The sequence below is a fragment of the Porcisia hertigi genome, chromosome 7 (assembly GCF_017918235.1).
Source record: "Porcisia hertigi strain C119 chromosome 7, whole genome shotgun sequence".
In the NCBI taxonomy this organism is placed as follows: Eukaryota; Euglenozoa; class Kinetoplastea; order Trypanosomatida; family Trypanosomatidae; genus Porcisia; species Porcisia hertigi.
Genome location: NC_090566.1, coordinates 551785 through 574974, shown reverse-complemented (window position 1 = coordinate 574974; position 23190 = coordinate 551785). Strand labels below are relative to the sequence as shown.

General features: G+C 55.9%; 6 protein-coding genes across 6 annotated transcripts; all 6 read right to left on the bottom strand.

The window, feature by feature from the left end:
- Window positions 1–1467: 1467 nt before the first annotated feature.
- Window positions 1468–9135, bottom strand: JKF63_06483 (uncharacterized protein; the record flags this gene model as incomplete). Its single annotated transcript, XM_067902432.1, has 1 exon — window positions 1468–9135. One exon carries the CDS (start codon window positions 9133–9135, stop codon window positions 1468–1470), a length of 7668 nt encoding a protein of 2555 aa, XP_067759453.1.
- A 3504-nt stretch (window positions 9136–12639) lies between these two features.
- Window positions 12640–13170, bottom strand: JKF63_06482 (uncharacterized protein; the record flags this gene model as incomplete). Its single annotated transcript, XM_067902431.1, has 1 exon — window positions 12640–13170. The coding sequence occupies one exon, from the start codon at window positions 13168–13170 to the stop codon at window positions 12640–12642; it is 531 nt and encodes a 176-aa protein (XP_067759452.1).
- A 1108-nt stretch (window positions 13171–14278) lies between these two features.
- Window positions 14279–16009, bottom strand: JKF63_06481 (uncharacterized protein; the record flags this gene model as incomplete). Its single annotated transcript, XM_067902430.1, has 1 exon — window positions 14279–16009. One exon carries the CDS (start codon window positions 16007–16009, stop codon window positions 14279–14281), a length of 1731 nt encoding a protein of 576 aa, XP_067759451.1.
- An 831-nt stretch (window positions 16010–16840) lies between these two features.
- JKF63_06480 (uncharacterized protein) lies at window positions 16841–17866 on the bottom strand (the record flags this gene model as incomplete). Its single annotated transcript, XM_067902429.1, has 1 exon — window positions 16841–17866. The coding sequence occupies one exon, from the start codon at window positions 17864–17866 to the stop codon at window positions 16841–16843; it is 1026 nt and encodes a 341-aa protein (XP_067759450.1).
- A 2217-nt stretch (window positions 17867–20083) lies between these two features.
- Window positions 20084–21172, bottom strand: JKF63_06479 (uncharacterized protein; the record flags this gene model as incomplete). The annotated part of the gene is made up of 1 exon (XM_067902428.1): window positions 20084–21172. One exon carries the CDS (start codon window positions 21170–21172, stop codon window positions 20084–20086), a length of 1089 nt encoding a protein of 362 aa, XP_067759449.1.
- Window positions 21173–22676: 1504 nt separating this feature from the next.
- Window positions 22677–22997, bottom strand: JKF63_06478 (uncharacterized protein; the record flags this gene model as incomplete). The annotated part of the gene is made up of 1 exon (XM_067902427.1): window positions 22677–22997. The coding sequence occupies one exon, from the start codon at window positions 22995–22997 to the stop codon at window positions 22677–22679; it is 321 nt and encodes a 106-aa protein (XP_067759448.1).
- Between the last annotated feature and the right edge of the window lie 193 nt (window positions 22998–23190).

Here is a 23190-nt window from a genome sequence, read left to right as displayed (position 1 = left end):
GGGGTCAACAAGTTGCGGATAGAGATGATATAGCTAACGGCGCCGCCGAGGCAGAAACCAAGCATAAAAACGGCCGCCACATAGTCGGCTCCGCGACCGAGGAGGATACGGACGACATCCTCATACGTGCGCACCCTCGTGATGTCAGAGCACCGCGCCAACAGCCACAGCGAGAAGATGGTTAGTATCGTCACCACTATCAAGACAAGAAGCGCGGTGGCCAAACCCATGCTGTTGAATGCAAACGGCAACCCGAGAATACCGGCACCAAGCGTGGAGCTGCCCAGCGTAAAGGAGCTCGCGATGACACCACCCGGCGGCACGACTTTCTCAAACATGATGCGAAACTTGGAGCGCCGATCCGTGTATGGCACCTCCTCAACGTCTTCGTCCATCACGCTGTTGGCATCCACGTCTCCGAATGGCTTCTTCAACATGAGGCGATCATTCTGATGGTCTGTGCCGGCGGAAAGGTTCCGATGGACGTTTACATTTCCATCCTCGTCCTCTGCGCCATAAATCGGTTCTCCGAACTCACGATGCGCGACGCTCTGCGACGCCCTCTCCTGAAATTGGGACATGGTCTTTGTCCTGAAATAATAGGAGCAGAAGCTCAAGAGCAACGGCACACACTCCCTCGTCGCACGGCACCTTCAAGCAACGGGATGTGGTGTGCACACAGAGAGAGAGAGGATAAGGGAGGGGGAGCGGGAACTCGGTGATACGAGGAAGGGACTCTATGTATAGACAAAAGCAGGAATAAATATGCGTGTGTGTTTGCCTATGCGGGGCAGGGAAGGGGAAAGGAGAAGCTGTGCACTGGACAGAAGTGTGTTGCACAGACTGCGGCTGAGGTGCGCATATATATATAATATATATATGGAAATGGGATATCACAGGGGCTGTAGACACAAGTCGGCCAACCGTGCGTGTGGGTATCTGGCGATTTTTGTTGTTTTGCCGGGGGGAAAACACAGTGGGATTGTGGGACAACGCGAGAGGATTAAGGAATAATAAACGGAGAACGGGTGGGGGAAGGTGGAGGGCAACGGGGATGGGACTTTTACTCCGCCATTCTTTCCGAAAGCGAGACGACTGTGGGTGACCACAGCGTAGTATAGCCCGTCCGCTAGTGAAAGATAGGCAAACCAAGCGGCAGAAAGAGGACATCCCGAGATGTCACGCGATGTGAACGAAGCGCACACACAGTAACCGAGGGGGGTATGAGGCGGGAAGGCGTATGAGAACAGGAAGGGGACCACATAGGATGCCGAATCCGCGTTTTATGCGCCTCCATACATGAAGGAAAACTCTTTTTTTTTGGCTCTTCGGGGTGGCACGGAGGCCTATTCAATAGTGTACGAGTATGAGTGCACGCAAACAGAGAAACGAAACTAGACACACACACACACACAGAAACCCGCTGTTCTTTAGCTGGAAAGCAAACACCACCATCTGTGACGTTCGCTAAATGAGCGCCGACCCGCCATCGTCGGTGGTGTCCGTCTCCGCCGAGGAACGAAAGAGAAAAGATGAGAAGGTGGAGGTGAGCTTCTCGAGGAGAGATGAATTCTTCTTGAAGAGTCCCACCGTGGTAACCATCTTGGGAATCTGCTTCACCACTTCCATGATGAGAATTTGCCGAATACGGCCAATCAGCTCCGTCAGGGTCACACGCGAGATGTTGCGCAGCTGAAATTTAGGCAACACAAGCATGGCATGATGGAGGGAAGGGATCAACTTTGCGAGGGCAGAGCCGCCGAGGAAGAAGTCCTGTGGCGGGCGGATGCTGCGGTCCCAGGTCAGCTCCAGCGGGGTATCTCCGATACCAGCGCTGCCAATGTGCAGGTGCTGCGGCATGGTGACGGGTGCATACCGCAGGTGTGCCACCGTCGTAGGCTCCCGGACCCATGCCAGTAGATCAAACGGCGTGTCTACACGGCAACGGGTCGCGATGGTTTGCAACTGATACAGCAAAACCTCGGGGACTGTGATCGTGAGCGGCTGCAGAGCAAGATAGAAACCCTTAAGGTAGACGTCTCGGCTTGTGCAACGCATCTCGCGCAAGCTGACTTCAGCATCGAATGGCTCAGCGACCTGTTGCCTCCGGCCCTCATAGTTGTTCTCCAGACAGATGCCACTCAGGCTGCACTGCACAGAGATAGTGTGAGTCCACATTACGTTTGCCACGAGTGAGCGCCAGTAAAAATGCAGCGGGACAGCGCTGGCGTCACGCAGACGGAGCGACACGCCGTTTGTCTGGATATTCACCGAACCATGCACCTCCTCCGCCCAAGACTTGGGTGTGGTCGTGAAAACCTGTTGACTGGACAGCACCACGCAGCAGCGGTCACCTCCACAGCGAATAGCCTGCACGGTAACCCCCACCTCCAGTTCAAAAGACTCCTCTTGGAAAAGATCTACTGTGTGCACAACTCCTTCGGCGCTCGTGAGAATCAGGTACTTGTTGTTCCTCGAGGGTCGGGGGAAGGCGACCTGGTAGCGATCAACGTCACGAAATGCGATGCTCGAGTAATTCACCACCTTCAGCTTCGGGAGCATTGCCGGGCTGACGGTGACGTACGCCGTTTCGTAAAGACTTCCCTTCGAAATGTCCACTTGGTGATGTGTTGCGCCAATAAACACAAATCCACTCCACGTAGTCCCAGGAGCTAGATCTGTCTCGACAACGAAGGAAAAGTCACCCGGGTCGGTCGCTGGGCCCTCCGCGTTTCTCCGCCACGCAAAGAGCAGGTCGTTCGTGAAGCCATACTTTGAGAGAGTGTAGTAGGAGTAGTCGCTTTGTGGCCGCACTTCAAATACCGTCTCCTCTAACGTCCTGTCGACACTGACTTGGCGGACGAGGTGCTTTACGCAGAGCGTGTGGTGAGCGTGACAGTTTCGAAACACCACAGGAGGGAGGAGCTCCGCGAGACGGCGGGTGGGGGTGGCGGAGAAGCTGCGCAGGAGGAAGTACGTCGCGGAGAATGCGCTTGGCTGAGGAGCGTGGTCGCATTGGATGACGCACCCCTCACCGCATCCGTCAATCTCGAAAGCCTCCGATAGGGCGGCAGCCTTCGGCTTGATGCGCAGAACCAAGTTGGAGGGAACGTAGCCGACAGCGCCAGATTCAGAAGAAGCGGGCAACCCCCTCGTGCCCATCGTCCCGACGGAGTCACCGTCATCGGTGGTGAAAAAGAGATCGAACGTGGTGCAGTTTTTCACGAGACACTGATAACTAGCCGTAACGGCAACCCCATACTCACCCGCCGGCCCACGGCTGTCCACGGATAAATTCAGCTCGAAAAAATAACGCCGTGGGTGCGCCTGGTGAGTCATGACCAGGTTGCGGTCCGCGCGCGCAGCCACGCGGTCAAACAAGGCCTCGTCAACTCGCGCCTGGTAGATGTCATCTTCCACAAAAAGCTGCAGATCACCACGCACCGCGGCAGTCGGTGGCAAGTTGAGGAAGTACGCCTTCTCACCCGCGAGCACATACTCGCTTGCCAGCGTCTCGCCGCATGAGTTGACGGCGGCGATGCGAAGAGGGTACACGGTGTCGTTTACCACATGCGGCCTTGCGGACCGAAAGCGCAAGAGCAACACAGGGCCCTGCAATTCGAATGCCGTCACCATGAACGTCGAAGACCCGTCCAGTTGGGAAATGAACTCGCGGGCGATGTCTGCTGCCACGAATCCCTGTTGGTGGCAGAGCTGATAAAAGTCCGCGGCGGGCATGAACTCGGGCAACAGCGGTTCCCGCAAAGTGAGAACTCCTGCCGTGGTTAACGTCACCGCTACACTGAGGTCAGGGCGGTGCAGCATCGCCTCCGGGACACATGAGAGGTCAAAGGGCTCAACCACGCGCGCGCTCTCGCTACCAGCCGTGATGACCAGAGGGAGTGGGGTATCGTTCTGGATCTGTACCAGCGTGCGCACGCAGACGGTGTGCGCCATGTCGCGGTCCAGCGTAGATGTTACGTGAAAGCGGCGCTTGTCTGCTAAAATGACCGTCTTCCGCGATACGAAAAGCGGTGCCGAGTGCCCCTGCGCCAAGCTCGCCCCGCTGACCTCTGTGAGAGCCACGTCACGCTCCACGTGGTCGACGGCCGTCGCGTCGATTTCCTCAATGCTAAGCGGCGCCAACACGTTGGGTGTGTGGGGACCCCGCGATGAAACTTCTCCCGCAACCTGGAGACTGGCTGGAACACAGACAATAGTGCCTTGGCCGCTGCGCGCCTGAAGCGCGACGTCAGCGTGATTCTTCCAGCGAAGTGCCCGCAGCGACGTGTTTGGCCTCCCTGTGATCTCATTGGTGTCATACGCAGACACTGTAGCAGCTGCCCCCTTACCCGACAGGGCGTAGCGCATGAGCTTTAGCTGATCTGTCGACACGGCGGCTTCCACGGTAGACACGGATGCCGTCAGAGTGGCGTTGCGATAGGACGGCATGCGACCCTGCAATCCAACAAACACGGGGTTGCTGACGATGGTTTTGAAACATTGCTGAGGCCACTCCCACAGAGCCATGTCATGGAGGGCGATTCGGGCCTCCAACTGCGCCTCGGCGAAAGGCTCTCGCTTGGACCACATAAACGCGTTGGAGAAGGTGACCCGCGCCACTGTCATGCCGGCTGGCAGCCTTACCGTCACAGGTATGAGAGAAAGAGAGAAGAGCACCTTCCATGAGTCGTACGGAAAACACTGCAGCTGCTCCGCTGCCGTCGATGGCGGCGGCACAATGTAGCGAGGGGCTGGGATGTCAGCTGCAGATGCACATCCCTGCGCTCCTGCGCCAGCTGCCGTCGTTGACTCCGCAACCGAGAAATTGGTCAGGAGCTTCAGACGTGTCTGAACAGCGCTAAGTTCGGAGAAGAGAAGTGGAATGGTGACTTCGCCGCATGTGACGGAGCAGCTCGCCGAGCACGAGTGATGCGGCAGATGTTGAGCCAGCTCGACCTCAATGGATGTTTTCGTGAGCACAGGCAATCGCTGCTCTAAGTCCGTGTAGTCCACTCTCACCTCGCTGTTGTGCAGCTTGAAGAAGGAGCGCCGAGTCTTCCGCTTGTAAGTCAGAGCAAGTGCCCGCTGCGTGAGCACGATCCGTGAACTCGTGTCTAGCCCAATGGCAGCACATCCCTCATCGACTGTGACCTGTAGGCGTCGCCACGGCGTTAGTGCGCCGCCCACGGCGGCGCCTGGCCGCGACTCCACGTTGGGAACTGTGGTAGAAATGGGGTATGCCACAGCTACAGATGTCGCCTCACCCTCTACGGAACACTCCTCACAGAGGAAAAAAGATGATTGGTCAGACGCGCGGATCAAGTCGGCGCCGCCGGGGTAAGCAAAGACGCAGCGCCGAAAAACCGCCGAGGTGCCTGGGCAAACCACGACATGGCGGTCGATTGACAGCGCGCGAAACACACAGTCCTCGACGAGAAGCATCTGGGTGGGTGCGTCAAGAAAAATGTCACCGCAGTCATCCATCTCAAATTCGGTCGCCGAGACACTCTCTCGAAGCACCAGGCGGTGGGTGAAGCACTGAGCCACCGACATAATGGCACCTGCCATGCTCTGCAGTTTGCCAAAATCAGAGAGAGACCCCGAGAAGTCTACCTCGACACTCCATCGTCGGAGCGAAACTTGTATCGTTTGGCCCTGCTCCTCTGTCGAGGAGGCGCAGCTGCCATGGTCGCTCTCGGGGGGACTCAGCTGAAAATCTCTCGAAAAGGAGAGTGCAGACGGGACTCCCGCGGCAGCACCATTACCACTAAATGTCTCCATCGTGAGCACTGAGAGGGATGCATCGACAACAGGAGACAGAGCGGTATTCGTTCGGTCGAGACGAGACACTATTCGCATGGACTCCAAGGCTAGCTTCTGCGGGACCGGCGGTATCTCCTGTGCCTCTGCACACCAAAAAGGCATCTTCCCCAGTGGTATCTGCCAGTGCATCGCGCTCATCACCACCTCCACACTTGACGACGAAGTTGTGGCCGGCATGGACAGGTACACCGACACCGCCGAGACGTCGATATCCATCGAGAGTCGCTTGATATCATTCCGAATCGATATTGGAAAACTCTCGTGTATCGCAATGGGGGGTGGCTCCTGCAAAGACTGCGCAGCGCCGCGCTCCTCGCTAACGGTATGGCGGCACAGAGACAGAAACATTTCTTTGCCGGAGGTGGTATGTCCGCCAAGGTTGCCACACCGTACAACACACTCTTGCATGACCAGCTGCACCTCCACGTCGCTGAAGCAGCTGAAGAAGGTACGGTAACCTTCTTCCGAGACTATTTCATCGCACACGAAGTTGTACACCTCGCCCAGGGCGAAAGCCACCGCACGAGACGGCACGGCGCTGAGCTGGTCTGCATCGAGCGCCTCCACCTTGACCGTCACCTCTATCTTGGATGTGAGGCACGGTCGGTCACTCAGAGGCGTAACAGTTGGATCCGTCTGGTAGACGAAGTCTACATTCGCGAGTTGGACGCCGCCAGCCACAGAGACAGAAGCGATGCTCCCGTATTTCACGGTTTCGTTCATCACTGCGCCGACGCAGCGAATGTCGAGAAGGGGGGCCACCTCTACCACATCTTTACCACGTCGCCCTGTGATGTGGAGAGAAGGGATAGACACCACGAGCGCCTTGGCAGGCTCCGTAGTCATACCAACGCGCATGCCCTCCTCTAGCTCCATGAAGAGCCCCAAACGACTCGTGTAGCAGCACTCCGCACGGGCGTGTCGAAGCGTCACGTGCGTGCCATACGGACCGCGAGAGGACTCCGCCACCGTCTGCGTGGCGATGCGATGAAGAGCAACCGTGCAGTCGAGTGGATGGAAGTCCACCACAACCCCCTCCACCTCCAAGGGCGGGCAACTCGATACTGGGCACCACTGAAAGACCTTCAACATGGCCTTCAAGGCATCTAGATTGACTCCGGGTGAGGCACCAGCATCCGAAGATCTTTGGGCTCCGCCAGCGGTCGCACTCCGTCGTAGCTTGTTCAAGAGCAAGCTAAGACTGTGAGCATTGCGGCGCCACACTGTCCATGTCTCTCGCGACACCTCCAGCGCAATACGCGATACCGACACGCCACCACGTGCAGTCATGCAGACCTCAAATGGTGTCAACACGTAGGTATCTTTGTGGCGCAGGTAGCACTGCCGCAGAGTGCAGCCGAGCCTGCCGGGGATGCCCGGTGCTTTGACGCTGGTGGCAGAGAAGTGGTCGAAGAGAAAGTGAAAGTCGTCTATTTGCACTGAGACGTAGTGCACGGCCACAGTCGTCGTCGACGGCTTCATCACACACCTTGGCGGAGTAAGAGTAGGAGACTTTGGCTCCCCACCCCTGACGCCAGCACCACACCTCTCTTGTTCCCCGATGCGATGCAGCGCTTCAGCGACTGGCATGAGGCAGCGCAGCGCACCCTTCATGCTGCCCGTCAGTGACACACGCTGCAGGCTCACCCTAACCTCACTCGACGCGGAGTTCTCCCTCAGGTGCACATAAATGAGCGACGTTTCTTTGTCGACGACGCTGCCATGCAGCTCCGACGACGGCTTCACCGTGCTGGCAGAGAGCGCTGCCATTGTTTGGAGTACACCATCGCTGTCAAGAGAGATGGACGCAATCGTGAAAAGTGTCTCCCGCCGTCGAAACACGAGCGCTGTGTTTCGGACAAGTAAAGTGTTGCGCGCTGGTAAGATCACTCTCACAAGCTTCCACTCAAAGTGCGTTGAAGACACGACGAGGGGCTCCATCTCCGCTACAGCCTCCGCCTCCACAGGCGCAGAATTGCTCGCCAAATACTTGGCCTGTACGAGTCGACGCAAAAATAGGATGACGTCCACATACCGGAGGTCCTGCTCGGCGTCCGCCAGTTCCTGTCGCCGGTCCTCAACGCTTTGCCTACGATGGCAGTCGTTCAACAGCTGCACGTAGCGCTCCCTGGCGTGGGCATAGAAGTGCAGATGTGAGGCGTTGAAGTTGTAGCGCTGCTTGTAGTCCCGCAGACCCTGCAAAACGCAGTGCTTCACATAGGGCCACATCGAACTGCGTGCGCGGAGACTAGAGAAAGGCAGACAGTACGGCGGCACGCTGAGGCGTGTCTGCCGCGAGAGGTGACACTTCAGTAGTGCAAGAAGAGTGGCCTCGTCCGCCATGAGCGTACTCGTGCCGTTGAAGGAAAACGCCATGTTCTTACGCACTATACGCTCTGTGTCGGTCTCATACACGGTTGTCGTGTCGATGGAGAGCGCCTCTATAATCATAACACGGGAGCGTGTGTCCTTGGCGTTGGCGAAGACGCTGGCGCCTCCAATTTGTGTGCGCACAATCTTCATCTGCTCCGGCCCCCTGGTCTGTGGTGGCTCGACAGTGACCACTAAGGAGTCAACACGAATTTCCAAGTTGATGCCTTCCCGCCCGTCGCATGGGTAGACCAACGTGAGGTCAGTGAAAGTGATGCGCAGTTGCCGACGCCATATCCACTCAACTGACTGCGCCGCACGTGAGTACAGGTAGCCAATCCAACTTGCGCCCTGCTTTGCAGGGCCAGTGGTCTTCGACTCCTCCGCTGATGTAGAGAAAGCAAAGCTGCTGCCGCTGCTGCTGCTGCTTCCGCCACTGCAGACGGAATCAGAGTCGGAGAAGTCGCCGTCGCTCGCGCACGACGCGAATTCCTCCTCGTCCATGTCAGAGTCCGCGGACGAGAAGTCGAATGTCCCACGCTCCGGCTCGCTAACGGGTGATTGAAGCTCGACGCTGACGTCTGCCGGCTCTGAGAGTGCAGTGCCGAGAATAGAGTAGTCCGTAATGCCACACATGACCTGCTCAGGTGTCCGGTCCAGTCGCGGTGACGAGAGATCAAGTTGCAGGAGGAGTCGAGCTTGCCAGACCTTGACTTCCATCGGGGCGGTGGTTGAGGGATTCGGAATTTGCACCTCCAGCTCGGGGACGGTCCCCTCTTCGATACGTAGCGGCAAGATCTTGTTCATGGTCTCCGTGCGCAGCGACAAGTTGTTGACACGCACATTGCCACTGAGTAAAGAAGTATGCACGTCGCTAGGGCTCACATCGGCGATGTTCGCGAGCCCAGAGAGGACATATGTGATGACCATTTGCTGCATCTCGTCTCTTCTTGGCAAAGCCGTTCGTGGAGTGCGGAAAGGGTCGGAAAAGAAACGTTTTATTATTTTTTTTTGTGCGCTCCTTGCAGTGTGTATGTGTATTTGTGTGTTTGTGTGTGTGTGTGTGTGTGTGTTTGTGTGTGTGTGTCGAGGCGATTATGGAAGCTAGGGCAGGATAAGAACAAAGAGGGGGAGGGGGCGCCGGATGAGATCAACGAAGTGCGTCAAAACTCAAATCAGAGCGTTAACTCCTCGCCCCCTTCCACACACACACACACACACACAAATCACAACAAACAAAATAGATAGCCGGTGCAGAGGCCAGCTTGGAACATTAAAAAAACAAAAAAAGGAAAGGATGACAAACACGCACCGCGTGTGTGGGAATAGTGTGAACAAAGCAGTCAATCAGCCCACCTGAAAAGTAAATCATCCGCTGAGCGAATGTGCGTTTTGTGCATGCTCAACAATTGGGAACACAAAGAAAGAGAGAGAGAAGCAATGAAGTCGAGGTATCCAAAGGAGGGGGGGTGACAAGCGCACGAACATATGTACAGAACATCATAGTGCTGTCTGTGAGAGAGGAACCCATGGGGGCCACAAGCATGAAGCGGGAATATGGGGCGCCGTCTCAACACATGCGCGCCCTCCACTGAGACAGGAGCACGCGATGAATATATCACAAACCTCTACAAACGCGCTTTTCGCTGAGATCTCTGGGAGTTTGTGAGACATCCGGTCTCACAGCTGTGCTAAAGACGGAGAAAAGCGTGTCGCAAGAGAGCCCTCGTTGCCTTTTGAATCCAACAACCCACTCTGTCTGTTTTCCTTTTGTGTCAGACAACACTCCAGCACTGCCGACACGCGAGAAGGGGAGTCAGGGCAGTCGAGAAACAACATATATATATATATATATGAGCACACACATGCGATAGCGTTGAAAAATGCGACGATGGGGAACCTCCCCCCCCCCTCTCACCCTTTCCCTCTCCGGGAGGAGGGAGGAGTGTAGCAGAGCCGTTTCAGTCCGAAAAACGCAAGCGGCGCTGTGAAAAGTTGAAAAACGACGCCTCAGATGTTTGTAATCGGTGAGGGAAATTTTGTGGGGTGTGTATACCAGTAAATGGAGGTATACGTCGGTATAATGGAGAAAACAGCGGCCAAATCGCCGACATACATCACACTCCACCTCCACAACTCGCTGTGAATGTGTGAGTCGCGATGGGTACACGCGTGTGCTGCATCCTCGGCTGCGAAAACTCAATGGCTGTTTTCCTAATGCGGCATGTTGGGCAACGAGAGAAGCACCAGACAAAAATAAAAAGAGAAATCTTCAAGTGTGACGCAGCGCTTTATATGGAGCAATGGAGTTGTGACACTGAACTCAGCAGACGCCCGGATTATATGTTGGCGAGTCCGTAGCCACGTGTCTATCGAGACAGGAACGATGTGCATAAGTTCGAGGGCCAAAGAAGAAAGACAGGGGTGAACGCGGCGTTAGAAGGCGAGGGAGTGAGCTGCAGTCAGTAAGGCTGCTAACTGAGATGGAATGCAACACAAGCGACGAACGGGACGTCGATGCTCCCACGTAGCTGTCACAACCCTCAACAACGTGTACATGGGGTCAACGGCGAAGCATTCCGACCACTTGTTGAAGCTATTCATCACGCTTGTCTTATTCTTCCCCACACCCCTCCCCTCCCAGTTTGACAGCGTGCCGTTGACAGGGTGGTGGTGGTGGCGGTGTGGGGAAGAAAGCTCATATATCTGGATGTGCGAACGACGTGAATAATAGTATTGAAAAGGAGCGTGGTTACTCTTTGTTTGGTTGCTTCTCATATTACATTGCCCTTGTGCTCTCGAATTCACTACGCCTTCCCTGGTGTACGACAAGATTACCTCGTCGTGGGGGAGGGCGAGGAAAATATGAAACCGTGGCGCTTACACGCCTCAGCCTGCCTCCCACTGCTTTGGCATCCACACCCCACAATTCAACCACACAATGACGAGGCGGTCAAGCGTAGTAATACAGTGGAGTTTGAAAGGAGGTGGCGAGAAGGGGATTTCAGCAATGTCATGTCCGGCGCAGCTCAACACAATCCACGCAGCGACGCTACAAAGTGGCGGGGAGGGGGGTGAAGGAAAGGGGAAACAGCTGTGGAACACACACCTACACAGAGAAACAGCCAGAGTGAAGTGCATATTGGAAAGGAAGTCCGATCTCGCTCATGGACGTATGCCAACGCATGATTCGACGCACACACATGGTAGTCAACTCCTTTTTTTTTGTCTGTAACCCGGTCACTCATCGCGTGGTGCGCAGCACAGCGGTGGGACATACGTGGCATCAATGCCTATACAGCCACATCAGCGCAGCATCAACCCACACGCTGCTCACCACACACCCGACGCGGGTCACATCACAGCCGCCCGCATTATGCAGGTTGCCATGCGCTGCGCCGCCTTGGGAGGGAGAGGTAGAGAGGAGTAGTGGTGGGGGGCTTAGGCTACACCGCCGCTCCTCCCTCCTCCTCCTCCCCCATTCCCCACTACAACCAACACGCAGTGGACGGTCGTGTGAGTTCCGCACAGCCCGCTTTGGACGCATTGCCCACCACGCAAATGGCAAAGACGTGCACACCGCTGCGGGTCTCCCTCCAACGCGGCACCGGGGCACGACCCAACCACGGGCAGGCATCCGTGACGGTGACTTGCTCTGACTTCCTCACGTAGCAACCCCCTCACTCGGCGTCACCGGCAGCGATGTCTCGGCATTGACAAGTGTCAAAGGGGAGCGGAGCTGCTTGGCCCATTCACTGAGTGGCTACTGAACAACCCCCCTCCTCCTCTCCCCCGCCTCGTGACATGTCCTCATTACTGAGGTTCGGTTATCCTGTAGTCCGTGTGGGTGTGTGTGTGTGGGGGGGGGGGAAGGGGGTTAACGTGGAGTAAATAAAACACAAATCTGGAGGACGGGCACGGGAAAAAAAAAACAAGAAAACCGAAGTTTTAGAAAGGTGGAGGCGTACGTGTGGGGGTGAAGAAAGCCGCTGCCTGTACTCCAACGCCCTTCCTGTACAGGTAACCGCCCAAGGACCCATACACATGCGAATAACGCAGTAGGGTGTGTGCCCAGAACTGAGCTACAAAGAGGGAGGCGGAGGGGGTGACCCATTACAAAGTAGAAGAAAAAAAAACAGCGAACCGGGAAATAAAAGGTAGTGAGAGTCGCAAAACAGGCAAACGTAATCGAGCGCACTCGCGAGACGATGCAATAAAATGTGTTTTTGGTTTTTTTTTGCTTGCCTTGGCTTTGGTGGCGCGCACCGTTACCGAGGCGACGACGCTCACTCTCTACCCTCTGCTTGAGGTGTGCATATGTGTGAGGGAGGGAAGGGAGGGGGGGGAGGGGGAGGGAGGGGGAGGGGGGGGGGGTGAAAGAGGCAGAAAAGCCGCGATCGCTCTCAACGCTCACACGCAAGTATGCCGGCAACCAAGAGAACCTCAAAAGTATATGCGGTGCGCACAGTAGCCGTCAGGGTTCTTTTCAAGGTAGTTTTGGTGTGCCTGGTGAGCCGGGTAAAAAGTGGCGGCCTTCTCCACGGTGGTCACGCAGGGGGCATTTCCAAAGGCTTTGCTGAAGAGTGCGTGAAGCTTCGCGTCAGACCCGTTTAGGCGGGAGATGTACTCCTCTGCTTTTTTCCTCTGCTCCTCGTCGTGATAGAAAATCGCGCTGCGGTAGTTCGTACCGATATCGCCTGCCTGGCGGTTGAGGGTGGTTGAATTGTGCATGCGGAATAAAAAGGAAAGCAAATCTTCGTATGAGACCTTCTCGGGGTCATACGTGAAGTCAAACACCTCCGCGTGGCCAGTGGTGCCCTTCGTGACGTCCTCGTAGGTGATTGCCGCTCCTTCGACACCACCCATGAAGCCTACTTGGTGCGATACGATGGCATCCTTGAACTTGCGCAAAAAAAAATGCTCCGTGCCCCAGTAGCAGCCGGCAGCGAAGGTGGCTCGAACAGGCGCGGGCATGGCTACTCTCGTCTGTTTTGAAGTTGCTCAGCAGTGCCTCAATTACAGCTGGGTAGGAGGGGAAGAGGGTGGGTGATGACGAATACACCGGCGATACCGCTGGTCTTCGTTGGAGTGAGCGCGTTTGGGTGTATGTGTGTGTGTGCGCAAAGATTGTCGGTGGGGGAGGGGAGGGGGGCACAAACAAAAAGCAAAAAAAAACAGAGGGGGGCGCACGGGAAACAAAGATAAGAAGCAAGATCCGGGAAGAAGCCGATCAGTGGAATGTGTAACTGAGGGCTGTTTACTGTACACGATGAGCAAATATAGAACTATATATATATGTGTATGTGTATATATATAGTGTATATATATATAAATATGTGCGTGTGTGTGTTTGGTTGATGCTGAGGTCCAACTGCGCCAGTAACACAGAAGCGTAACGCAGAAAAAAAGGAGGAAGAGGATGAGCAGAGAGTGCGAGCATGTCCTTTGCATTGGAACAAAAAAGGCAACACCACCATAAACCTGTTTTACACATGTATATCCAAAGTGGAACAACACTGGGGGTTACGGCGGAGATTGCGAAAGCCCAAGATGGAGTGTCGGTCGAGCTTACACACACCCTAAAGGCCTCGCATGGTCCTGACCGACATTCCCCTGCGTCTACCGATCCCACGATACACGGACGCGGGGTAGGGCAGTCAAAGCTGGAAGAGCAACGCACTTGGATGACCTCCTACAAATAAATAAGACGCCATTCATCCTCGAGGGGGAGGGGAGGGGAGGGGGGGTCGAGGCAGGCCTCCAGATTGGCAAAGGGGCGAGAGGAACACAACAAAAGAGAGGAGCGCACAGACACGCTTCACACAACAGCGACAACCAACAACACTGCATAGGGAAAACACACACACACAAACACACACTGACTGCCAGCAACCGCTCTCTTGTCTGAAGACACTTGTGTTAAAGCGGGATTTCAGAGCCAAAGACCAAACACGTACACACACTCATCTTCCAAAGGGCAAGGGGAGGGGGAGGGAGGGGAGGGGGAGGGGGTCATGGCGTTCAAAGTCCGCGTCGTGACCCTCCGCCACCCCCCCCACCCCTCCCTCGAAAAACAAAAAAACTACCGACGTCGCCGCCGGAGCACATTGACAAGCGCCTGTCCCACACCAGCAGCGGCGACGGTTAGGATAGCGACAAACGTCGCTCGGCGAAGTATGCGCACGTACGTAAGGGGGGGCTGACCAACGGCCAGAGTCGGGTCCGAGGCCACGGCATACATGTACTCGTTCAGTGATGCAGCTTCGCTCTGATCCGGCTGCTCGCTGCTAGTGATGACGGGTGGCCAGAGTAACTGATGAGAAAGACAGAAGTCCCGTAGACGATTCTCCGCCCCCGCCTCGCTGCCGACCGCGACAAGATGCGCGGCATCCGACTTGGTCATCACAACGACAAAGGGCAGCCGCTTACATGCGTCGGTAGAGCAAACTCGCTCAAAAAACGACATCATGTACTCTCCACTGCCGGCAATCTGGGTCCCGTCGTAGCAAAGCAAAACAACGTCCACCGTCTTGGACTGCTCTGAGTCAAGCAGCAGCTGTGCGCACCTGTTGGCTGACGTTGTCGAGTAGACCAGCGTCTGCGCCTCCTCCATATCCTCCCGACCTTTAGCGGCAAAAAAAGTGGTGGTGCGCACATAGAGGCTCGCCGAATGGTGTGACTCGTGAAGCCTGTCAGAGCTGCTGCTCGTCAAGAAACGCATAAGGCTGCGCCGACCACAGTTAGCCGACCCGACGACGAGCACGTGAATTGTGTTTGGCACGGTTTCTCTAGGGTCCCGATGCGCACGGGAGTTACGGCGCGTGAAGAGGTAGCTGATCTCACCCTTGTAGCCCCAGTATCGGGCGTAACGAATCACCTCGTCCCGACGCACCAGTGCCATGTACTTCCAGTACTCCACAAACTTCGCAATTGGGATGTGCTCCCTCAGCAGCCCCTGCGCAAAGTCCCATGGACACCCGGGTGTGATGCACCACATGTCCGCCACGGTGGCAAATCGCTTCAGTTTAAACACGTTGGTGAAGAACTGGATGGCATGGGAGGACAGGTACGTGTTCGTTCGTTCATCTGCCTGGATGGCGTGCAGATCGTGCCATGAGTAGGGTAGCCCGTCGGTGTGAATGCCAGTCACATGAAGCGTCGCCCAGGCCTCGAGATTGTCGTTCCCCCGAAGCCACTGGAGATGAAGATCCAAAAATTCAGCTTTGTTGGCCAGCTTTGCCTCCGCGATGGCGGCGTTCCACTGGGACAAGAAGAGGATTGTGTCCTCCTCTGAGCTGTAGACGGTCGGGTCCACGAGTTTGCGCCACCCCATTAACTCCGGCAACTGCAGCAGTCCATCACTGTCGCGGTCGAAGAGCCAAAACGCCCGCTCAAAGGCGGCCCTGCCCACTGGCGTGAAACAATCGGAAGCGGGATCGTACACCACGTGCCGCGGCGCGAGGCCGTGAGTCACCACCTTCACCCTGAGCTCCTCCAAGGTGCACGTACCATAAAAGGAGGAGCTGGACCGCAACTCATTCACACAGCTAGCCGTCGCATCCGGCAGCGCCAGCACCACGCGGTTACTGTAGCGTGATATGTGCTCTGGGGCCCGGCACCCCTTGCACAAGACAATGACATGGCAAACCGCAAGGCTCCGCGTGTCTACCTCATCTATGCTCAGCGCTGAGGTACACAAGAGCTGGTAGTTCGTGTGCCAAGCGCGATGAGTGTGCACCGCCGTGCCATGCAGCGCTCCCTCGACACGAAAGGCCTCCGTGCCAAGCAAAATGATTCGGAGAAAGGCGCTCATAAAGTCGTGGACGTCGGCCTTGGCGCACAATGTGTGTAAAGGAATGCGTCTTATCCCCCGCTTACGCCGACATGAAAAGTGTGCGGGAGAGAACAAAAAAATCAAAAAGAAACGATGATGATGACCCAGTAGAAAAAAGAGGAGTAGAGAGAGCGGGAAAGGCGAGGGGAGGGGTAAGTCGGCCATGCAGCACAGGTAAAACTCGCCTTCACTTCCACACACATATACAACCGCCACAGCCACCATACAGAATCACTCGTGCTTCTCCCGTCTGCCATCAATCAGCTCCGCTCCCTCTACGCATCGTTGAACTTTAGAAGGCAATTGATGATGGCGACCCGGAAAGGATGCGTGGCTTTCCCATGATGTACTTCTCCTGGCATCCTTACATCAGCCTCGGTTCCGCCCCCCACCCCCACCCCCTTTTCCAGCGAAGCGTATCCGGCTACGGGGCCTTGGCCTCTTGGCATCGAGGCTAGCGTATCGCTTTAGTGACAATACACGAGCACAGAGAGGTGAGAAATAAAGGCAGAGGCGATTTTTTTTGTGTGTGTGTGTGTGTCTAGACAAAATCTGCAACCGATTTCTTGGGTCAGTGCCCTTCTGTCTTTTTGGCTCTTCATTGGCAGCATATATGGTGGAGTACCTCCCAATACAAAAAAAAAAGAACGAAAAATAGAAGTGGGTCTCCCTCCTTCCCACCCCTCGCGTACACGTCCCCCCCCCCCCCCCCCCCACACACACATACACACATGAAAAAAAAAGAGGGGTGTGGGGGGGGGAAGTCCTGGGGTGAAGTGACGTCAAAGGGTGAGAGACCGCATCGATTGCTCAAGAGCGCTTCTCCTCCTCTTCCTCTAAGGCCTTCTCGACGCCCCTTGCGAACTCGTCTTCGGTTTCCTCCTCATTCCTCTGCGCTCCAGACGTGGTGGGGGGCTGAGACGCCTCGTCTGCAGTGCCCTGCGCGGTCCCCTGGAGTGAAAGGGCGATGGCCCGCCGCACCATCTCCTCCTCTGACATATTGTTGTAGTTCTGCTCATCCAGCTCCTCTACCACTGCGACAGCTGGGGTGGCCTGATTAGCAACAGAGGCACCGTTACCAGAAGCTTGTGGACCTCCAGGAGGTGCAGAGGGTGCGGTTGCAGCAGCAGCGGCGGCAGCCGCCTGGCGCTGCATCTCGTCCTCCATGGAGAGACGGAGAGCCATGGCTAGTTCAGGATCCATGTTGGGGTCTACACCAAAGCCGCCCATGTTGGTGTTACCGTTCGTGTCCTCCCAATTAGCGCTTTCGCCCACGAGAATGGCGTTGAGCATGAGCGTCTCTGTCAGGCTTTCCTTCATCGGGACCGCGAGGAAGCGCGAGTTCTCCTTTTTAGAGACCTTCTTTACAAAGCCATGCAGTAGCTCCACGTTCTCCTCCACGCCGAAGGTCACCACATCGACGGCCACGTCATCCTTGCGTAGCTTTTTGGCGAGCGCCTCCAACTCAGCCTCCGTCTCCTGCACTGGACTGCCTACGAAGGCGACAATGCGCTTCTCGGCTCTCGCGTTCGTGCGGTGGCTGAGGGCCAACGCTGCGATCTGCAGGCCTGAGCTGAAGTTGCAGCGCTTGCCACTAACGGGGATGGTGCCTATCGAGGTCATTATTGCATCCATGTTGTTGGTTAAAGTTTCGTAAACCGTGCATGCGTTCCCGCCTGTTGTGAGAAAGCCGAGTGTGTTCTCAGCGTTGGCTTGGAGCTTCGCGCTCACCAGAATGCAGGCTGCGTCCTGCTCCGCCATCATACGCGTGGGATATTGATCCCCATTGCGCATGTACTCGGTGGAGTCCAAGCACAGGAAGCACGCCTCGACCATTTCCCCCCCCTCCCTCTCCTCTGTTGCTCGACCCTGCCTCCGTTGGGGTGTGAGGTGAAAAGAAAACAACAAAAACTACGCGGGGTTGGGTGCCAGTGTCACGGTAGCCAATCACGGCACAATATGTGAGGTAGGCTCTCCAAGGTGGGCCGCTGATGTAAGCCTGTGCGGGCGAATGAGAGATGGTGTGGCACGAACACACAGACAGACGGACAGACAGACGTAGTGCGGTGGGGAGGACAGAGACGCACGTGGCAGCCAATGCGCGGGGAAAGTGTGCGAAAACAAAAATACAGAAAACGAGGAGCAAAGAGGTGAGCACGGTCGTCTAGCACGTGTATTTCTTCGTCGATGCGACCGCAGAAGCAGCAAGAAAAGAGTTTTTCAAACATCATTAACGACAAGATAACCAACGGTAGGGAAAGACAAGAGAGAAGCGGACGAGACGACGAGAGTGCAGACTCAGCAAGCAAGACTGGGATTTGAAGAGAGCGCTATAAAAAGATAGCGCTCGATGTGTGATGAATGAGAGGGATAGCAGAGATGACCTCTTTGCTTCCTGATTTCGCACACCCACGGACACAAATACAGAGGCAGACGCAGCGCGCGGTGATTCACGCTCTCATCTCTTCGATGTCGCCGCACCATCCACTGCCGAGATCTCTCCGTGAAGAGTCCGGTGTGACTCCGAAAACACCCACAACCAAAACTCCTTTCATGCTGTGCCTTCGTCTGCTGTTTCCCTTTCTTTGACGTTTGGTTCTTTCATCATCATCCCCCCTCGACCAAAACTACGAGGAACACACACACACACGCAAAATGGAGGACCCCCCCGTCAGGAAAAGCAATAAATATGTATCACAACATGATGGACCCCCCTCTTCCCCCGCTTTTTTTTTAGTTGAATCACCTATCGAGGCAGCCCTTCTGCAACACATGATGAAAATCGCAGCGCACCCAGCCAGCGACAGAGCCCGCCTGTAAATATCCTGAGTCATCGCGTGGTGCGCAGCACAGCGGTGGGACATACGTGGCACCAATGCCTATACAGCCACATCAGCGCAGCATCAACCCACACGCTGCTCACCACACACCCGACGCGGGTCACATCACAGCCGCTCGCATTGTGCAGGTTGCCATGCGCTGCGCCGCCTTGGGAGGGAGAGGTAGAGAGGAGTAGTGGTGGGGGGCTTAGGCTACACCGCCGCTCCTCCCTCCTCCTCCTCCTTCCCCCTCCCCCCCTCCAATTCCCCACTACAACCAACACGCAGTGGACGGTTGTGTGAGTTCCGCACAGCCCGCTTTGGACGCATTGCCCACCACGCAAATGGCAAAGACGTGCACACCGCTGCGGGTCTCCCTCCAACGCGGCACCGGGGCACGACCCAACCACGGGCAGGCATCCGTAGCAGTGACTTGCTCTGAGTTCCTCACGTAGCAACCCCCTCACTCGGCGTCACCGGCAGCGATGTCTCGGCATTGACAAGTGTCAAAGGGGAGCGGAGCTGCTTGCCCCATTCACCGAGTGGCTACTGAACAACCCCCCCTCCTCTCCCCCGCCTCGTGACATATCCTCATTACTGAGGTTCGGTTATCCTGTCGACAGCGACGTCAACGCAAAGAGGACACACACAGACACGCATCCACCACACATACCCCTCCAAGATAAAGTTTGAGGGAGGGCGGTGTCCATTGCAAAGAAAAAGGGAGGAGAGTGGCCAATGCGTGTGGAGGTGAAAAGCAACGGCGTGATATACGGCCAGTAAAATAGTGAGGCAGGGGAGGGAGGGGGTCTACTCAAGCTTAACGGCACTAGCGCCAGACCTGCCAGCTAGCACACTGAGTGGGCCTAGTCCTACTTCTTCGGTTTATTGGGGTTCCCCACGTTTTGTTCTTGGTGCACGTGCACCACAACTCACCCCACCCCGACACGGCCGCAGTGAGCGTGTCCTGTTCACCTCTGGTATTAGTATCGTACCCCTTTCTCGCAGCCACACAACGCATGCAGGGAGGAGTGACAGTCGCGGTGTGAGGAGTTGTGATGGTGGCTATCTTGAGTATATCCGTCTCGGTCCCCTCCTTTTCTCCTCTGCGTGTGTGTGCAGGTGTGTGAGTGCGACCTCTTCAGACGAGTTCCTTTGCTATGTAACCCATCGACGTTTCACTGCACGAACTCTGTGTGGGAGAGCCCACCTCGCTCTTGCGTTCACCACTCCACTACTTCACCTCATTCACTGAGGTGAGTGTTTCTGCGAGGAGGAGTGAGTAGCTATAAAGCGCGCCCTCGGCTTGGCGGTGAACTAGGAAAGTGGTTGCTGAGTCGCGCCAGAGGTGCAGTTGCTGGATAGCCTTTTTCACCTCAGCATCTGACCGCACGGCAACCAGAAACTCATCATTGCTGAATGACGGAGACCGCAAAAATACTGTTTTCTCTGGCGACTCGGACGACAGAAGTTTGTCCAGCTCTTTTGTGTACTCCAGTGCGGCGCGTACGTCATCTTCGGTGTGCAGCTGGCGCTGAGCACGACGAAGCACCCGCTCCAAGTCCTTGCGGCGCTCCGCAAGCTGGCGCTGTCCTTTGCTCAGAGTGTCTGCCTGGAACATTCCAACTAGTCTCCGGACGCTGTCGGAAAAGATGCCCGGCATGGTAGCCTGAGGTTTTTCTGGCCTCATCGCGTGCCGCATGGCGACCGCCCCCACGGCTCGGTCGAGCTCCTCCATGCAGAAGGAAAAGGTAGAGCTGGCCGCATCGATCGAGCGGGGGTGCAGAGGAGCCGGCGCGGCTGTGATGCTTGTACACACAGTCTGGATAAGTGGCTCCGCAGCGAAGACGTTCTGCACGGTTTCCGCCACTCGCTCAATGCCTACAACTCTGCCGTGCTCCAGCATCAGTGCCAGTTGGTGCACTTTCGAGCAGGCGATGTCAAACCCCGTGAACCTCGGCATCTCCTCGGACATGTAGCGATAGTGATTCGACAGACCCTTGAGTGCCCCGATCGCCTCCGGCAGAGCTGCCAGGTAGGCATGGAGGTCTTTATTCGCCTGCGCATAACGCTCGAGTCGATCGGACCAAAGAATGTCCACCGTCTCTGCCGTCCCCTTCGTCTCCGTTTCCTTGGCAGCTAGGCGCTCATCGTGGGTGAGACGCTCCTCGTTCAATGTACGCATCTCTTCCATGATCTTCGTGTACTCCTCGTTCAGCTCGGCGCGGCGCAGCTCGACACGACGCCATTGTGTACCCTTGACGACACCCAGAACAGATAGAGCGCCAACAGCGCCAAACGCTGCTACGTGTTGGTAAGACATGCTTCGCCTTCAAGGATTCATGGGATGTGAAAGTGTATGCGAATCCCAGTGCACTCCAGAGACGAAAAAATAAATGGAGAGGGGCAGGGGAGAGGGAAAGAGAAGCAACACCATAAGACAACCACGAGTGAGTCCGCACCCACGTGCGACGAAGAGATTCGAGAGGGATGCAACGAGGAGCAGAAGCCCATTACATATATATATATATATGCCGAGACCGGCTCATAACATGTTTCACCGAAAAATCAGCAGTGAGATCTCGGGTAAGGGGGGGGGGGGCAACGCGCGAGGGCCACAGGCATAGCGTCTCCTCTATTCGTTGAGGAACAGCCTGGGCAGAAAAAGGCTTTCTAACATGACCGTATATCCTCCTTTTTTTATATCACCCCTCCCAAGACTCACCCCCACAAGCGCTGCAGCCTTCTCACTGTGCGCCGGCGTCGGGGACCATCCCCCCCTTCCCGTTGCTCAAGTTGCCGCACCAGGGATAGGGGGAGGGGGGGGGGAGGGAAGGGGCAAAGAACTCAACATGACTTAGATGTATTTCTTCCCGTTTTTTTAAACTCTTGAGAGCGTGCAAAGCCGCACGCCCCAGCTCAGAACTGCACCACACACAGTAGAGGGAGGAGGGGTAAGGGGGATGGGGACAGCCGGCACCACACTCGACATGGAGGCGGGGCACGTGTGCACAGTGCCAGACAAACACCTCCCGGTCGACCGCCTCACAAACTCCAAACCCTCTCTCTCCCACCCACTAGTGAAAAGGGAAATCCGCTAATTCAAACAAAAACAAAACATGAGCTCCACCCCACCCCACGCACCACCACCACCACATCTATTCATGTCGGTATATATGTATATAATCTACACGTATAAACACACATGGATACATACGCAGACAGGCGGCCATATATATATTTATATTTATATATGTACCCATATGTTGATAGATGTTGTGTGGGTGGGGTGGGGTGGGAAGACGACGTCAACTACAGCATTAACCAGAAAAGAGAGATGAAAAAAATTGATCCAACAACGGTGAACGGGAAAAAAAGGGAGGAGGAGGATTGGGAAGAGGGGTGGGAGCTCACACCATCACCCCCGGTCATATGCGCTACGGAGGTACCCACACCATACGAGCACCACGTCGCCCAAACACCTGCCCCTCCCCCCTTTTCCCTAGGTCAGATACACTAGGAAGAGGGGGGAATGCGTAAAAGGGGAGAGATCAGTGGGTACACACGGAGAAGGAGGGAGGGAGGGGGGTAGGGATAGGCAACAGACGCGCACACAACACACTCGAAGAGCCAATGTGAAGAATATGTGATGATCAACCAAACACCTTGGCAGCAGATCTCCTCCTCTCCTGCCCCGCCCCGACCCCCGAATTCGTGGCTGCCCTCCACGTGTGGCATATCATCAGAGGATTGTTCTACCCACAGCCGCTCGTGCAGACGTTGCCCCTCTAGTCTCTGCTACCCGTTTCTCACAACCGTCAAGTATTCTACGAGAAGAGCATGAGGAAGGCGAGCATCAGCGCGAAGAGGCCGATGGCCTCCGTCAAGGCGAAGCCAAGAATGGCGTAGTTGAAGAGCATCTTGGTGAGGTTTGGCTGGCGCGCGCAGGCGATGAGGAGGGAGCCAAAGATGGTACCGATACCCATGCCGACACCAGCAAGTGCGATGGCAGCGAGACCAGTACCAACGTAGTGCAGACCCTGGACGGAGATGGCCACAGTGGAGGCCTGACGAGGGGCCACCACGAGCGCGCTGGACGCGGCAGCCGCGCGGCGGGCGACTGGCTGAGCGATTGCACGGCGCATCATCTTTTTTCTTAAAGGATTGTCGTTAAAGTGATGAGTGATGGAAAGGGAGAATGACCTAGAAAGTGAAGCGCGTATAACTGCGGCTGGTGGATGGGCGGGGCACGTGCAGAGAACTTAGTTGACTGGGTGTATAACTCCAGTGCAGGTGAACAGTAGTAATGTGTATATATATATATATATTACATACACAAAA